Below are 18372 nucleotides of genomic sequence, written 5' to 3'. Positions count from 1 at the left end.
TTTGTCTGAAATGAAAAAAAAACATTTATATTAAAACTGAATGTTTTTTTTTTAATTATTTTTCCTGTCCTTTCAAAAAATTTATTTTCCTTTTCTCATTCTTAATGTGAGTTACTGTGCGGTCACTCAAAATATTATGGAATCATGGACATATGCACTGATCTAACCTGGATGTCTGTTGTTCAGGGGCTGGTTCAGGACTTTGTGGTGGTGTCAGCTCTACAAGTCTCAGCCTTCTTGCTCTGCACTTCTGCTGTGCCTCTCTCCAATACCTGCGCTTTGATCTTTTCTCCCTTTCACTCAACTCTGCAACCGTGCTTGCTTGCCCTGCAATTCTCCTTTTCTTCCATCTATTCCTGTCTTTGCTCAAATTTTGTGCCTTCCTTTCAGGGTTGGCATCTCGCCGGGCCCTGTACTGCCGCTGCCTTTCAGCTGCTGAAGGCCTCATCTCCCTAGATGATAAATTACTCACTTCTTTATCCTGAAATTGTGTAACACAGATGTACTTGTTGCAGTAAAATAACCTAGAATCAATAATAATCAATAATGATAATCAATTCTATCAATTATTGCCAAATACTTACGTATCGTCAACTCTGTTGCATATCGTCAACTCTGTTACAATCAAATTGACAGTTGACCGTAACAGAGTTGACAGTAACAGAGTTGACATTTTCCACCATTTTTTACTTTTACTCCATTATGCTAAGCTCACAACAGATATCAGCTAGCATTTCTTTAAATAGAATTTAATATATATTCATCATATATATATACTTTTTCAATTTACTAAGATGATCACTGAATATTAGCGTAACATATTTGACGAATAATTAATCTACTGTTGATGATTTTTCAACATATTACTAAATGATGAGAGAAGAAACATGAACATACCTCACTGTCTTCCAGAGGTTTCCCGCCAAAGGAAGTGACATCACTGTGCGCTGGTCAAATGCGTTTTATGTGAACACTTCGGAGATTTAATGCAGTTTTATAACAGAGGTAACAGAGTTGACGCGAACATACGGACAGACAAAAAATATTAATTTTTTTAATTTAAATTTTAAAAAATACATATATTTAATATTTCATAGTATTAATTTTACTACTTTAAATAGATCAAGCAAAAAAAAATAAAAAAAATAATGTAATTTTTACATTTTAAGTTGACCTTAATGTATGAATCAGTAGTGGGAGACAGTCAATAATGGGTGTGATTGGAATAATTTTCTCGATATTTTATGTATAAATTATGCAAAACATATTAAATAGCATCTTAATAAGTTAGAGTTTAATATAATTAATATTATTATTAAAAACAGATTAAATAAATATTTTTTTGGAGGAACAAAAACAAAGGTTTTTTCTAGGAGACAAGAAATGTACCCACAATTCTAGAATGACTCATGTGTTGTTATGGTAGTTTCGAGTGGAAAAAGTATGTGGATCAGTTTACCCCACAGCTGGGGTAAAGTGAGCCACATGACAACTTTTTTTAAAACAATCATATTTTCACTGCCCTTTGTCTTGAAAAAAATCTGCTAATGCCCATTTCTAGGAAACATCCTGAATTAATGGGAAATGTGTAAATGTGAGTGATAAATCATTTTAGCTCGCTTAGAGGGGAGCAAATGTAAAAAGTGGCTCAGATTACCCCGTTCTCCCCTATGTGTGTGTGTGTGTGTGTGTGAAAGTGGTGAAAACAGTGATTTGTCTAAAACAGACACAATGAACAGTATAACTAACTGATTTTTTTTTATATACATTATCACCATTTTCTTCTCCATAGGTAGCCTACAGCTGAGACATCTTACAGGGACACAAGACTCACTGCTTATTGTGCTGGTTTGCAGAGCGGCTGTGGAAACCCAGTAGTGCTCAAAGTCTACAGAATTTATTGCTCATCATCACCCCTAACAAATGTGCAGCTTTTGAAAACCTGCTTTAAAGTTTAAAAAATAAGAACATATCATTGAGGACATCGCCGAACATTTCTCACATCTGCATCTCCATCTCAGCCCCACCACCTGCCTTGTATTCATTAGCAGCAGGTGTGAGGGTGTTGTCTGGGTTGAGAGGGCATTGCTCGGGCTGCTTTGCTGCACTCTTGTTTTCAGGGCGACAAAGCTGCCTGAGATTCTGTAGGAACATGGTGGTACAACAAGTCCCCATTAGACAAAAGAGTTACATGCAGGGCAGGTGGTCGGCAGGAACAAAAAAGGGAGAGAATAAACAAGTTGAAGTAGCAGTAGAACGGTATTAAGGCCCCTTCCTTTCTACTTATGTTTAGCTAAATAATTCATTTACAACACACCAATACATGCTGCATTTGAGAGGCCCCCTTGAGATGAAGTGTAATAACTGCCTTTTGATTTTTTTTTGCATGTTTACAGGTACCGGTATATGTAACCAGTCACACCCAATGGTAAGCTTTTGGTTGTACTGCAGCGTCTAAGCCAGCTACCAGCTCATTAAGGTTTAGAGTAATTTTAAAGGAATTGGATATTGCATGAGTTTTAAATTGAAAATATGTGTGGAAATAATATACACTTCATACAATCATATGAAAAAGTTTGGGAACCCCTCTCAGCCGGCATTATAATTGACTCTGCTTTCACAAAAAAAAAAGATAAAAGTGGTATGTCTTTAATTTACCAGGAACAGCTAACTACTGGGATGTTTTCCAAACAAAGATTTTTTGAAAAGCAGTATTTGGTTGTATGAAATAAAATAAAATGTGAAAAACTGGCTGTGCAAAAATATGGGTACCCTTGTGGTTTTGTTGATTTTAATGCCTGTAACAGCATGTAAAACTGATGACTTTAAACACAAAGTTGGTTGAATTGTATGTTGTTAAGCCTTGAACCTCATAGAAATGTCTGTTTAATCATGAGAAAATTTATTTTAGGTGCCTAAATGCAAGTTGCACTTCTTTTTGACTCTCTGCTGAAGTGAGACAGAATGGGATCATCAAAACTGCTCCCAAAAGATCTTAAAAACAAAGATTATTCATTATCATGGTTTAGGGGAAGGCTACAAGAAGCTTTCCCAAAGGTTTCAATTGTCAATTTCTACTGTAAGGAACGTTGTCAGGGAATGGAAGGACACAGGCACAGTTGCAGTTAAACCCAGGTCTAGCAGACCAAGAAAAGTACAAGAGCGGCATATGCGGCGGATTGTGAGAATGGTTGCACACAACCCAAAGATCACCTCCAAAGACCTGCAAGAACATCTGGCTGCAGATTGTGTATCTGTACATGGTTCAACAAATCAGTGCAATGTTGCCGGCTGAGAGGGGTTCCCAAACTTTTTCATATGACTGTATGTGCAATGCCTTTGGTAAAAAAAAAACTGGTGGGAGACACAATGGCATACCCTATAAGCCACAGACAAACGAGAGCCTGGCCCCACATTTCTAGTGCATTATTTGTCCAGTTGAGTATTTTCGTCTTGGCATGTGCAGCTGCATGTCCCTAACCAGCATGTATTGACAGAGCACCTCATTGATATATTGCTGTTCATTTTGAAAGTTTTTTTTTGTGTTATTGGACTCTGGTGCCTGTTGGCAGTGGCAGTATTTATCTGGTTCTCATTACTGGGTGGAATGTTTGCACTCGAGTAACCCATCTTTAGTTTCCTGTAGTGTAGGAGTGAGCTGTTACCTCACCCTTATTCTGATTTATTGTCGAGAAACACAAAGTTGATTGTTATTAATTTCCTCTGTTATTTGTCAGAAGGATGGTAGGTGGTATTGGAAAAATTAGTATTCCATCAAAATAGAGAAAGACAAGGTGCAGCTTTTCAAACACATGGCTGCATACTGTATTGTGCAGTATCCCCTTGTTCTTGGATGAAGTATTTGTTAATGAGAATTAAAGCTATGCAACTAGTACACTTGCAAATTATCACTACAATGAAGACAAAATCAAAGTTTTAGACATGTCACGTGAAGCTGAAAAAACAAACCAAATCAAAAATTGCGGTAACACTTTACAATAAGGTACACAAAATTGTAGTACCTACTACATAGATATGTGTTACCTACTACATATGTTTTTTTTGTGTTACCTACTACAAAGGGTTTTTTTTGTGCTACCTAACACATAGGTTGTTTATTTTTGTGCTACCTAACACATAGGTTTTTTTGTGTTACCTACTACATAGGGTTTTTTTGTGTGCTACCCAACACATAGGTTTTTTTTGTGCTACCTAACACATCGTGTTTTTTTTGGTGTTACCTACTACATAAGTTTTTTTTGTGCTACCTAACACATAAGTCAGGATGGTGAATCTTATGTTCATCTTATGTTAGTTAGCACACAAAAAAAAAAAAAACCTGTGTTAGGTAGCACAAAAAAAACCTATGTGTTAGGTAGCACACAAAAAAAACGTATGTAGGAGGTAACACACAAAAAAAACCCTATGTGTTAGGTAGCACCAAAAAAAACCCTATGTAGTAGGTAACACAAAAAAAACTTATGTGTTAGGTAGCACAGAAAAAAAAACGTATGTAGTAGGTAACACACCAAAAAAAAACCCCTATGTGTTAGGTAGCACAAAAAAAAACCCTATGTAGTAGGTAACACAAAAAAAAACCTATGTAGTAGGTAACACATATCTGTGTAGTAGGTACTACAATTTTGTGTACCTTATTGTAAAGTGTTACCAAAATTGCTTTTGACAGGTTAGGTTAAAATAAATCAACTTAACAAAGCAAATGTAGTTACTCATATCAAGGCAAGAATAAGGCTTTAATCGCAATAGATTTAGGTATAAAAATATTTCACATTGATTCTTATCTAATATCAATTTATCTGTTCTTACTAATTTATCGATTAACTGTTTGACCCAATAAATTATCTTTTTCTATTGTGGGTTTTATCCAAAATCTAGATAGAATAGTTGAATAATAGACAACTTTAAAAAACTTTCAGCTCCATAGGTCACATGAGATTTGAATTGTGTTTTCGTTATATTTGTTTTTCTTTAGTAAGTACCTGCAATACTGTCCCCTTCAGCTGAGTCACTTTGAAGACCATCCACAGAGGAACCAGGAGAACGCAGAAGAGCCCGAGGCACCAGCCCAAAGCATAAGCCCAGGCCGGGTAGACGTAGGTTTTGTTGAACTTGAGAGGCTTGTATTTCACCAGTGAAAAGATGAATGTACCCTGTCAGTGAAGAAAAATAAATCAAATCTTTCATACCTGTTAAGTGGAATCACCTCTAACTGACTCACTGATTATGGGGAGGAGTATTCCAACGGGACCTGTTTCACAACAGCTAACTGTCAAACTAACACCCAGACTTCCGATTAATGTCGTATGTCACTGACACTGTCTGTTTTTTTTCTTTACTACCTTAAGTCGACAGAACCTGCCAAGGCTTTTGCCAAGGTATTGCCAAGCAACAGTTATGAAGATAATTCAGTGGGAACATTTTGTGAAGAGTTTTACAAAAATAAATAAAAAAATACAATGACAATGACAATGTAAGTGCTGTATATTTTTCAACAGGTTAATGTGTACTTTCTCATTCTTGCTTAATTATAAGTAAGCCTGCAGCATAGGGTGACTTACTTTTTTAAATCTTTTTTTCATAAAACATTTTTTCAGTTCATATTCAAGGACAAAATAGAAATATAAGGATGCAGATAATATACATCTACATTCTTTTACATTGTGTCCTCCATTAAGGGCATTATGATTTTATATCAGATACATTCTATTGACTACCCGTACAAATTCATCAACATGCCAAATGAAATCGATAAGAATAAGTATAAAAATAGGAATAAATAATATTATTCAAATATCATGAAGCAAGTAACTATACCACAAAAGCAAATTAGAAAAACGCAACAACAACAAATATCCCTGCCCTTACGGCTTAATATTTTCTATATAAGTAGTGCCATAGCTGGAGTAAATTTTTTGTTGAATTTGGGCTTTTGAATCCTCAGTAGGTGTGATATAAGTTCCATTTCAGTGTAGCTGGGCTTTAACCAGTTCAGAGTAATACATTTCACAGCTGCTGCATATGAGATTTGAAGTATCCTTTCTATTTATTTCTATTAGCCCTTCAGAGGGGTATACTACAAAGCAAACTCAACAGAGCCCGGCTCTCTTTTTTTGATCTGGTTCAACATAACACATACCCTCGCTCAGAGCTAACCGGTATCACGAAGGCAGTTATCAACCTCTTATGTTGAACGAGGGTTTCAGCTTCAGGCTCTGTGCGCGTCCCCATGAGAGGGGGCGTTTGACCGTCATTTGACTCTGCTTCCGCACAGACTGGACTGATCTTTTGCCGCTAACTTTACACAAACGTACTGATTGTGAGCAGCTGAGTAAAACAAAAGTGTGTCGCCAACTTCATTCAAGAGGAAGACTTTTACAGCAGAAAACAGAGAGCCGAAAAAAACTCTTACTGCAAATAGGCTAAGGAGAGTGGAATGCTGCCAGCATTGAAATTATTTATTTATCTTGCCGATCGTTCTCGCAGTGCGTAACGTGACATTATAAAACACTGAAACGTTGAACTCGGATTTAAACACTATACCATTTAGCCTAATATATATATAGGCTACTTTGCTATATTTATAGCACTACGCCTATAGTCCCACACTTAAGAATGTAATTTAAGTCTGACACTGTCCCCAAATGAATAGCCTATGGAAAATCATTTAGTTTTGGGCCACATCATAATGAATACAATTTTGATTTAGACTATTAGCCTTTTATTTGAATCTTACAAATACCAATAGGCCTACATTAAATAACCTGTAGTCTGGATTTTTCGGACAAATATGAATCTACTGTGAGAAACTTAACCTGCGAGTCTGCAACGATGTCCGAACTGTAATCGCTACTGATGAAAAGAAAGAAGCCTACAGTGAAATAATGTTGCAACCTGTGATTTTATAGAACGCTTTATTAAGAGCCAGTGTGTGTATATCGCCAGGTAAAATCATTTGAGAGGAGAGCATAGAGTGGCGCTGCATACAGTATAGGTGTGGGCTATTTTACATTTTCAATAACTGTATGCATGTGGCAAAAAGCCCCGGCGCGATGTTACAGTTCACTCTGTAAGCCTAATGTCACGGCTTCGTTTCGTTCATTAACTTACTGATCAATAAGTTTAGATGTAACAGTTTCCTCAGTGAGAATGTAGCGCTCAGACAATATAGTCAGGTCCGCGGGATTTCTAAATGTGTAGTTTCCTTGAAGGGCAGCGCTCTAAGAGCCGAATTTAAGCTCAAACTCTGAAACAAAAACTGGTCTGAGCAGGTTAGCCGTGCAGCCTCTGTTACCACGGTGATCTAGCCAGGTAAAAAGAAAGCCACCTTTCGTGATACTGAAAACTCTGGCTTTAGACCGCTTTAGACTCAACAGACCTCGCTCAGCCCTTAATCTCGCTTCGTAGTATACCCCTCAGGTCTCATTCCCAGCAGGGCAATTATTGGATCGTGTGGGATGTCAACCTGCATTAGTTTACAGCTTAGAATATTTCTTTCAGGTATATTTCTAGTTTGTATAATTGAACCTCATTCAACCAAGGGGTGGGAAAAATTATCGATTCTCCAATGCATCGCGATTCTCTCTCGAACGATTCCGAATCGATTCATATAAGTTAATAGTCGGAATATATATATATTTTTTTTTATAAATTCAATTCTCAAATAATAGTATTTCCTGCGTCACTGCGCATTCACACCACACAAGTGCCAGTTGGTAAAAGTGGCGACAAAAGTGCTGAGAGCAGCAAACCCATATGACCTGCACCGGCTTTGTTTCTGTTTACGTTTTTGTATGAGAGCTGAATTCCAAGCCATACTTTTTGCACAATGTGTTGAAATGACATAGAAAATAATAGAATAGAAATCATGTAGAAATATAATTTACAAGAGCAGAAAGAAAATTAAACTGATCGGTTTAGTTTTTACATACTTCCATATTGTGTTGAAATGCAAGCTGCATTGATTATTGCACTGTTCATAGGAAGTCATATTTTTGACAAGAAAAGCTTTTTCTCTAATACAATATTAGAGAATGTAATTCATCTGTTGTTTGTCTTAAATGATCATCAAAAAAGTAGGAAGTGATTAGCAAACTCTGAGTAGTAAACCCAGATGTGTATATAAATATATTTTTGAAAATCACACATGGGTCATGTACGTAAAAAAAATGTTGCATCGAGATACATTGATAATTGATTTTGAATCGAATCGTTGACCTCTGAATCGGAATCGAATCGAATTGTGAGGTGCCAAGAGATTCCCACCCCTAATTCAACCTATACAGCACGATTAGAGGTAATGATGAAATTTGAAGACAGAAATAGACTGGTGGTAAACGCCCAGATACATTATTGTAAGGAAAATAAATAAATAAATAAGCGCTATTATTTCACTCACCAAGCAAACAGTGGGGGTAATGTAAAGCCAGCAAATTTTCATAAGAGGCCATGGACGATAACCTATCATGTCTTCAATGTTGTCGTAGAGACGATCTGCCCCTAGTCATCGAAGGGAAAATAAATGTCCAGTTTTAATTTACGGAATGAGAAGGAGAATTCTGCACAGTAGCATAAATATTAGACATGTTGTTTGTAACCATGAAGATTTTAATTGACGGCACTCAGCAACGGCCTCCACACACATCCTGCGTCTACCTCTGGAGCGCGTCGCCTTACCTGCCTCTCTCGGACTTTTCTCGGCCACACATGGAACATCTCAGCAGCTGCTGCTACTGCAGCGCTGCTTCTAAAAGCCCTATATTTCTACATAGAGTTCATAGATAATGCCCATTAAAAATTAAGTTCTTTCGTGTAATTTATGATGCATATGATTTACGTTGAGTCTGATATTGAGTCTGGACAGAAATCCGTGCGCCCCATTGCCTTTTTTTTGCCACATTTTCGCTTGTTGGAAGTTTTATTTTGAAAGGGACACACCAGGAAATGGTGAAACTACAGCAAAAGCTGCCAGTATGATGTCAATATGACTCTCAGCAGAGTATTTCTCTATCAGTTAAAGCAGAGAGATCAGAGAGAGACGCGCGGCTCTCGTAAAAAAATAGGCGAGCCTCCTGAGGTAAAGGGGAGCGTCGCTGCAGACGTGCCTCTGACGTGTGTCTGCAGCGCCGCACAGGTTGGATGTGTGTCCGCTCTAGGATGATTACACGGTCAGTGACAAAAAGTCAGACGCAGACGCGCAGTAGACGCTCAGTAGAGGTAGTATGTGTGTGGAAGTGTCGACGACCGACTCATCGAATTTTCTTCTTATTAAAGCTGGGGTATGTGATTTCTGATTGGTCAAAGTTAACATGAGCTGTACACTTTGACCAATCAGAGCGAGGCTCCGATTCTCTGTTCTTATTGGCTGTTGGGACTGTCCATTCACTTTGGCACGACTTTGTTGGTGTAGAGTGTGTCAGGGAGGGACCATAGGGGAGGGACCAAAGAGAACAAGTGGAGCGGTTGAGGTATTTGGATTCGAATCTCTATCCCAACTGCCATTTTCTCCCCAAATCCTCCACCCCAGCTTTAACCATAGTACTGACATTCATTCAAAGAGATGTTTCAGGAACATCATACCATGCATAGTGTCAACATCGATTATTAATAAATAATTGATTTATAATTAATGCTTTACATTAAAGAAATTAAATCTGAACTTTGAATCATTTGGACTGTCATCATTTTGAATACATTTGATGTCACGTCGAAGTGAAATACATAACACGGAATGACAAAAAAAAAATTAATTGTTGACTCATAAAACGGGAGCTGCATGTGATGTGCTAATGTTCATGCCTGATAACGGCTTGATTAAAATATATAGGAACCAATCAAAAGTAAAAACTAGCTGTGAGTAAGAACATTTGGTATGTTTCAGTGCTGTGGTGATAACGTCATTGTGAAATATGTTGCAGTATGCCTACTACTCTTACACTAACAGATAAAGATTGTTTAAGAAATGACAAGTTAAGTTCTCTACATTTTTAAACAACTTACTGTACATAAATATGCAGGCCAAAAAGTACAACAGGACAATGGTTTTGAGCTGGGATTAAATACTAACTATTTGTGGGTGCCAGTGTTACAATGATAACCACTTCACCACAAGTCAAATATTTTCTCACACTGCCCACCAACCCCACAAAGGAGGAATTTCAATCCCTTGGACAAGGGGGCAGTGTGAGGGACATGGTTTTTATACCAGTCAATGTCAAGAGCTCTCTAGGTTCTTTGTATTCATTCACAGCCCAAGAATGAGCGCCACAGAGACCAAACGCCCCTCCTTTAAGAGGATCAAATGTCCATCAAGCTTACATATGCTTAAACAGGAGTGACGGAGGGAACAATGTTGGATCTAAAAAAAAACATGAGAGTAAAGTGATGACAACATTTCTAGGGAATCAACTTACTGGGTTGTAAAAAAAAGAAAGGACCTTAACTTGTGAAGGCCTAAAACATATATTTTTTTAAAGGTCTTTAACATTCCCAGTTTAGTATTTGCTTGGATGTTTCAAATTGCCTTGAATTTATTTTATTATTTACTTATTAATTTATTTTACTTATTTTTGTGCTCTAAAAATAAACTTGCCTTGCCTTGCCTTGAATGAACTGACACCAACAGTTCATCTTGTGTCCTCCCAGTAATCGACAAGTCAGCTGCATTTGATCTGTGCTTTACGAATCATGTGGCTTCACTGGTTTTGGCCAATTGTTTTCATTTCACATCCGTCCAAAAACAGTGAATAAAGTGGACTTTTAAACTCCTAATAATCTAATTGAACAAGAAAAGAAAGAACCAACTATGGTATTGATAACCAAAGGATAACCATGATGACTCACCATATATCCATCCAATTGCTATCGACTGACAAACTGAAAGAAGGAGAAGATTGTTGCCACTGCAGACATAATGGTCAAACAGTTGAAGAAAATATAAGCCTCCCTGCAGGAAGATAGAGGGTTGGTTGTTACTGCACCATCAAACACAGAGACAACTATCACAGTTGTGCAAATTATCTCTCACCTCTGTGACAAGAAGGAGGCCGAGAAGGAAGCAAACAGTGCAGAGACAAAGCAGCAGCAGCTCTCGACGATAGGGCCTCCGAAACACAGTGGGGAACATGTCCGTGACCGAGGTCATCAGGCACTCTAGACTCACAAACTGCCGGAGAGACACAGACGCTGCCATGAGTGAACTGAAAAGCAGAGAGCCATTCTCTGCAATTAACAGCGATTTATTAATAACAATTTGTATCTTACCTGTGTGTCTGCACCCAACAAGATGACCATGATGAAGAAACATATGGACCATAGCTGAGGAAACGGCATCATGGCTACTGCACGGGGATAGGCGATAAATGCCAAGCCAGGGCCTGTATTTGAGAACATGAGATCAGTAGAACGTCTTATTGTGTAATCATGTAAAAAAAATATTTATTTATTTTTTATTTGTTTTTATTATTATTCTTCCGGACAATTACACATAATACATAATTTTCTCATTGCATATTCATACATATTACTTTGTGTTATCGTCCGAAGGGAAGCAGGAGAAGCCAAAGGCTTATCGGGTCCCGCCCCCACTGCCATAAGATTCAGATACACAGATACACAGCTACTACAGTAAGAAATTTTTTTTTTCTTTTTTTTTAAGAAGATTCATTCTAATACACAGATAATTTTAGGTCTCTATTTTCCTCTCTGCCTGTGACAATGCAGATATGGCCTTGTCCATTTCTTCTCTAGTAGTCTAAACACATCTGCAACAGTATTCAAAACAGTCAGTGTGTCTGCTGACCTCGACTACAGTCCCATAACATGCAGTGTATTTACAAATTCTTCAGTCAGAGAAAGTCTTCCAATTTTGAATCGGTTGTTCTGAACACACAGCTGATAATTAACATTTATCTTTCATTTGAATTTCAATCGTCACACATTCCATTAGGTTATCAATAGCAGAGCACATTTTATTTACGATTTCAAACCTTATATTTTGACACAAACCAGTTTAAATCCCTTTAGTTCAAAGTCCATGCTTTTTGCCTTCTTTAATCCTCGTCCCTCCGGAATTGATCCAAATCCTCCTCCGTTTTGATTTGCACAATTTTGGCTTCTTCGGGTGTAGCTCCATTCATTTTGATGAAGATTCTTCCATCTCTCGTCCAAGTTTGTTGGACCTGTCCACATTTTTTTAACCCTCTCGCTTGGTAGGCCAGATAAGCCTTTCTCTTGGTTAAATTTTCACTCATTCCAATTTGTTCACCTTTAAGCTTCTTGCCTTGACTGAGCAGATTTATCTTATGCTTTCTACTCACAAATTTCAGAATGACAGCACGCTTTTTGGCGAATTTTCCCTTCGGGAGAAGAAAACAGGACTCCACGTTCTCTAGATCCAGATTAATGGCTTTGCTTCTCAGAAACATTGCCACTTGTTTTTCCACCGTTACATTCCCTGTATCGCCCTCTTCTTCTCCATTCCCGGCACCTGCATACGACCTTGGTTTAATATCCATTCCAGTTATTATCACATCTCTGTTTTTTGCTTGTTGTTCTTGATCATCAATTTTATCTCCAAGCTCTTTCAAGAGCTGATCTTTCTTCACATTGACGGCTTGAAGTTCCTTCAATTCGATCATCAGTGGCTTCAGACCAGCAGCAACTTTCTCTTTGATTTTTACATCAAAACGCCCAATCAATTCGTCAACAATCCCAGCCAGTTCAGCCTTCCGCAGTGCTCGCTCCGTCTCCCTCTCACTTTTTATTTCTCTCTTCAAATCTGCCAACATTCCTTTCTTCAAGTCTGACAACTGTTTTTTCATTTCTTCCGCAAAAACTTTGTCTTCCTCCATTGCCTTATCAGTGGTTTTTCCTTTTTTGGACATCTCCAGAGATTTTCAGAGATTTTTAATGCTGTGAATCTGAGTTCTCCGCTGCTCTCAAAAAATAGCTCTTCACCCTCAGCAAGCCGGAAGTGAACTAAAGAAAAATATACAGTCGCAGCCTATAGCCTATACACTGCAGCTGCCTTTAGAACCTAACTTTCTCTGAAGTACAGATTTGTGTAGGACTGTGGAGCATGTGTAACCGGTGTATAAGTTATACTTCACCAAGAATCCTTTTATGCCTTTAATTTATTATTTTTCCTTTATACACTTTTGTATTATGTAAATTTGTTTTGAGAGCTTTTATTTTGATACCTTGGGATGTGTGATTCTGTTGTTAACCGCAAGGTCACTTCCTGTTTATTTCACTCTATCTTCTTCAGTCGGCGATTGAAGAGAGGTAAGAATACACAGTGCTTCTCGGAATAAGCGTTATAAAAGTGATAAAACACGGTAAAACTTGATATGTAAATAATATTCATTGGAGGTTCCACTTGCTGTTTACTAATGTGAAGACGCTCGTTTTAGTGTGTAAATGTAGTTTTATATCCAGTTCGGCAGTTTTTGTTGTATGATGGAATCTCATGTGGCGCTCGTGTCTCTTTGTGTTTTAGAGGAGTACTGCATCCTAACTAGAAAAGTGAAAAATATGCAGGTGCGTATGTTACAGTTTTTGCCATGAGCACCTTGTTAGGTAAATTGATTCCACCCACCACCAAAAAGAAGTGTGTTAATCAGTGTTCTTACCAGAAGCAGCCACTTCAGATATTGGAAGTCCTTGTTCATAGGACATAAAGCCCAAAACTGAAAAGATTGCAAATCCTGCCACAAAGCTTGACGCGCCATTCACCAAGCATAGAAAAAATGTGTCCCTGAAGAAAACAAAGAAATGAACAAAAGTTATTGAAGCACATGAAAGGTTTTGTACAGAAATACAAAAAAATATATATTTTTAGACATTTATCCATTTATGCCAGGGGTGTCCAAACTTTTTTCACTGAGGGGCACATACAGAAAAATCTACTAAGGGCCGGGCCACTTTGCAAATATAACACATTTATCAGGACATTTAGCTGCTCTGATGTTTAGTTTCATAGTGTCTTCGTAAATTTTAACCCTTCTTCACGGCAACACTTTCCTTGCAAATTAAACAGACACATTTCCCCTCAGAGCTGGCCCAAGCCTTCATGGGGCCCTAAACAGAATTGGATTAGGGGGGCCCCTCTCCAATGTTAGGGCTGCCCAAATAATTGACGATTGTTAAATGCCATTCAGACACCCAAGCTGCATTCCATTAGTAGTTGCACTTCCCCTCGTTCATTTACCCTCAGCCCTTGGTATGACGTACCAGCATACGTTGCACGGAGGGAACTTGGAGCGCGGAGGGAGAGTGGGCGGGGGATTTAAATGGAACCCACTTGCCCTTGTACTCGCAATGGACCGTCAGTTACATAGGTAGTTCTGAATGCAAATAATACAGAATTATAACATTCTGCTAAGGTAGCCTATATTGCAGAAAGCCATTTCCATAGCATAACAAACATTGAATTTCGACATTGTAACTCAGATTATCAAGATATTGTTACTTACACATGTAAATTGTTTGCTCCGACGTATTTTCTTATTTCTGTTAGTTTCAACCAAAAACATTTGTTTTAAATAGTCCTATAATTGGCAGCCATCGGTGTTATAGCAGCAATGTGTAAACTGCAATACATTCACTGGATTGTTCCTATGGAAATAGGATACTAATTGCTAATTGAGGCGTTTTGGAATATATTTATATATATATTTGTCCTGTGGGTGGCCGCGATGTCCCTAAAAGTATAGTCTACCGGAAAATAAAAGGAGAAGAAGAAGACGAACTGCAATGCACTGTGGGTGATATCCACCTCGGAGTGACCATGGATGTTCACTCGATCACTCAGCCCTCCGAGGGTCTATATCACCAAGTTCACTTCAGTTTCCAGACAATTGGAACAACACTTATGATGGCGGCGGGGATTCCCCCAAGGGCAAGTGAACGAGGGCATGTTGAACGGGTATTGGAACGCAGGGCCAGTGTTTTCTGCTATTGCCTCCAATGTCCAGCTGGGTGAAAATAGTAGCCAGCCGAGATCCCGACCCTCCTAGGAGGATTTTTTTAACTTTTTAAAGTGAAATGCATGAATCTGGTGCACTTTGAGAGGAAAATTAAGAGGCTTAATCTGAAGAATTTTGTATTAAAAAAAAAATTGGAGACACTGTGTTGGATGAATTAGAAGCTATTGAAGAAGGACACATGGATTTTCAAAAAAAATAAATAATAATTTAAAGGCCCATATTACATTATATTTTCAAAATCGGCCAATAAAAAGCGGGCTGCGGGCCGCAGTTGGCCCGCGGGCCGTAGTTTGGACACCCCTGATTTATGCTGATGATGAGTGATGCAAAATGATAAAGTTTGTTGTTTTGTTGGGAGATCAGCAAAGTCAAGGGTCTAAAGGGCAGGACACACCGGCCCGATAATCGGGCGTCGGAAATGGTCTGAGAGTCTGGAGGGGGCGACACACATCTGTTTGGTGTGTTCGGTGACGTCGGCCGTCGTAGATGTCATCAGGCTTCTTTTCAGCCGATTCAACATGTTCATTTGGCGTCGGGCAGTCTTTCAGCCGGAGCAATCTGATTGGTGGAGGGCACGCCCGTCTCTGCTCTGCCACGGCAGCGGAGCAGATATTAGTTTCACTTTTGTCAAACATGATTTATGAAGCTATCGATAAAATCGGAGAAGGTTTGGATTGTTATGTAGGCTAAACACAATCAGCACATAGCATTAGATTGTCCGTCCATGACGTTTTCACGTTTTCAGAAATAGTCAAGGTAGTTTGGGCGAGGAGCGGCCACAGGTGTGTGTGTGTGTCTTTGTCTGTGTGTGTCTGCAACATGCATTCTCTCCGTTATAATGACAGCCTACATTATGATAACGGCTACTTAATGTCATCCGGCGCAAGTGCAGAACGTACGGCTAGTCGGCTCGGTGTGTTCTTTGCATTTTTTTGACCGCGTCGGGGAGAATGAAGCTGCCTGCATCGGCAGACTCCATTTTCTGGCGATAGTCGGTAGTCGGACCGGTGTGTCCTGGCCTTGAGGGTAGAGAGTGTCATATTGTGTACGGACAGTGAAGCCCACTGAGGCAAATGGCAATTTGTGATATTGGGCTCAACGTTGGAGTGATGCTACTGAAACTTTGACTTCACTGTCAGCTCATCCAGTTCTAACTTTGATGCCTCCAGTGGTTGAAAAAAACAGCACAAGATGTAAGTGATACACATGCCCTGCGTTCCGAATAGCATACTCTTTCTTTTTTCTATTCTACATACTACATCCGACGATAAAAAGAATATAGTTAGGATGCAGTAGGCATACTATTGGGACATACTTTTACTTATTTATTTCATCATTCATTGTGCCTTAATCTTGCCTCTTGTTTTCATATCCGTCGCATCCCTGTTTGTTTTCATATGGAGGCTCCGTCGATATGGGTCAGAATTGCCCAAATAGGATGCTGTTTTCAATACTAACAATCTTGGCCGGGTGTAGTTGACATCCGGGTCTTTCTAACCATCCTAAATCTGGCCTCAAGAATCGGGACATCCTAAATCTTTTTTCTTCCATACTAAATAGTAGAAAGTATGCGATTCGGAACGCAGGGATGATGTAAGCAACACACAACACAGTCTGCATCAATTTACTCTGAGGTGGTCTTATTGGATTTTTGATTTTCTTCAAACAAAATGTTTGCCAGAAGAATAACCCGCTGCTCATCACTCAACATTTCTACATGTGTAGAAAGGGAGCGAAGAGAGGATGTATAGTATCAGGTGCAGCCTGGGGTTCCTAGACCTTACTGACTTACTGATGACTTGACTTTATTTTGCCTTTTTCTTCCGTTGTATCCCATTATTTTAGGTACTAAATAAGGCCAGAGTCTTGGAACAATAAACATCCAATTTTTATAATAATATGGCATTGAAAGTACAGATGCTGCATGTTTCCTTCTCAGAAACAAGGATTCTTAACAATGCTGGCTCCGGCTTTGAAATCGAAGGATTTTCTGGCATTCTTTGTAATGTGTGAATTTCAGTCAGTCAAATTATATTTGGGGTTCACAAGTCAAGTCAAACAATTGAAAAAATATGGCCTACAAAAATAATGATGGCCATATTACACAATTTCTTATTTGTTGTTTTTTTTGTTTTGTTGAGGGAAAAAAAGTAAACAAAAAATAATCATCAGATTAATCAATAATGAAAAAAACAAGAAATAATAGTGTGTTTGAGAACACAAGAAAACAACTAATTGACTAAACTTGTAGCTAATCTGCATATGGTATGTTTTAGCAATGCATTTAAATGTGAATACGACAAAAAGCAGAGAACACTTACTTGTAACAATTGTTGTTGTACTGATTGTAACTGCCAAGAGCTGTCAAACTCCCTTGACAAATCCCAAAAGAAAAAAGAACTTGTGCCCCTGCATCCATCCAAACCTAAGCAGAAGCCGAACCAGAATATGAGTTAACTTTAAACTGAACCCTTACAGTAGTATATATTATGGAACTGGAGTCTTTTACAGTATTTAGACTTCTTGATTAAGCTGACAGCTTGTCTTGGTAATTATACTGAATAACTTTATCACTTACTTGAGGGTCCACCAACCTTGTTGGGTCAGGATACAGATAGAAAGCTATGCCTTTCATAGCTCCTGGTAAAGTGAGTCCACGGACTAACAGAACCACCAGCATCACATAGGGGAAAGTGGCTGTGAAGTAAACTACCTGTTAACATGAGACAAAGGAAGATTTCTGCTTGTAAGCTTGTTTGACACATATCATTCAAAACAAAAAAGAATCTGCAACAGAACTGCTACAGGTAAGAGTTACACAGGAGAAAATCTAAAAAGAAATCAATATGAGGGGACGTGGTAAATTAATACTTCCTGACTGTGTAGCTGGTTCCTGCTGATGCTTTAATGTTGGTTCAGTAGAAGAAAACAAGACTATGAGGAAAAAGTGAGTAACAATCTGGCATTTTACAAATTATATTCTTGAAGGAGAATTAAGTGATATGGTCTGTTTAGCTAACTTCCTGTCAGTGACTGCAGTTAGCAGTCCCCTCCCTCGTCCCTACGTCACCACCACATGAACGTGCAGCTAGTGCTTCGATGGAAAGCAGCGAGGATCGTTCGACTCGTCTCTTTATAGCGCTCTGTCTCCTGATTGGATAAAAACGAACGGGAAACTCAACAATTTTATCTGGCAATTACTGCAAAGCTGAATGACTGGGAGACCTGTGTTGTGAACTATGCATACTGTTTAAGTGATTGCTGTATGAATATAGAGTGATTTAACACATATAATAACAAAAAATATCACTTACTTCTCCTTTAAGTATTTTTTGAAACACTGAAACAAAACTGAAGTGGGGGGTGA

At 38.5% G+C, this 18372-nt stretch overlaps 1 protein-coding gene across 1 annotated transcript in view; it reads right to left on the bottom strand.

Annotated features, from left to right (window-relative positions):
- Window positions 1-644: 644 nt before the first annotated feature.
- The window catches only part of LOC307249392 (sodium- and chloride-dependent GABA transporter 2-like), a 39556-nt gene continuing 21828 nt past the window's right edge, over window positions 645-18372 (bottom strand). The window contains exons 7-15 of the mRNA XM_080026082.1: window positions 17584-17718; window positions 17327-17430; window positions 13650-13774; window positions 11281-11393; window positions 11045-11182; window positions 10861-10963; window positions 8417-8517; window positions 5001-5171; window positions 645-2142 (exon numbers count right to left, since the gene is read on the bottom strand). Coding sequence (XP_079882208.1) covers window positions 1999-2142; window positions 5001-5171; window positions 8417-8517; window positions 10861-10963; window positions 11045-11182; window positions 11281-11393; window positions 13650-13774; window positions 17327-17430; window positions 17584-17718 — 1134 coding nt within the window. The 3' untranslated portion in view covers window positions 645-1998. The remainder of the gene's footprint in view (window positions 2143-5000; window positions 5172-8416; window positions 8518-10860; window positions 10964-11044; window positions 11183-11280; window positions 11394-13649; window positions 13775-17326; window positions 17431-17583; window positions 17719-18372) is intronic.

The sequence above is a fragment of the Ammodytes marinus genome (assembly GCF_949987685.1).
Source record: "Ammodytes marinus genome assembly, chromosome: 4".
Taxonomy (NCBI): Eukaryota; Metazoa; Chordata; class Actinopteri; order Uranoscopiformes; family Ammodytidae; genus Ammodytes; species Ammodytes marinus.
Note: the sequence above shows the minus strand (reverse complement) of the source record. Positions and strands in the feature narration are given on the sequence as shown.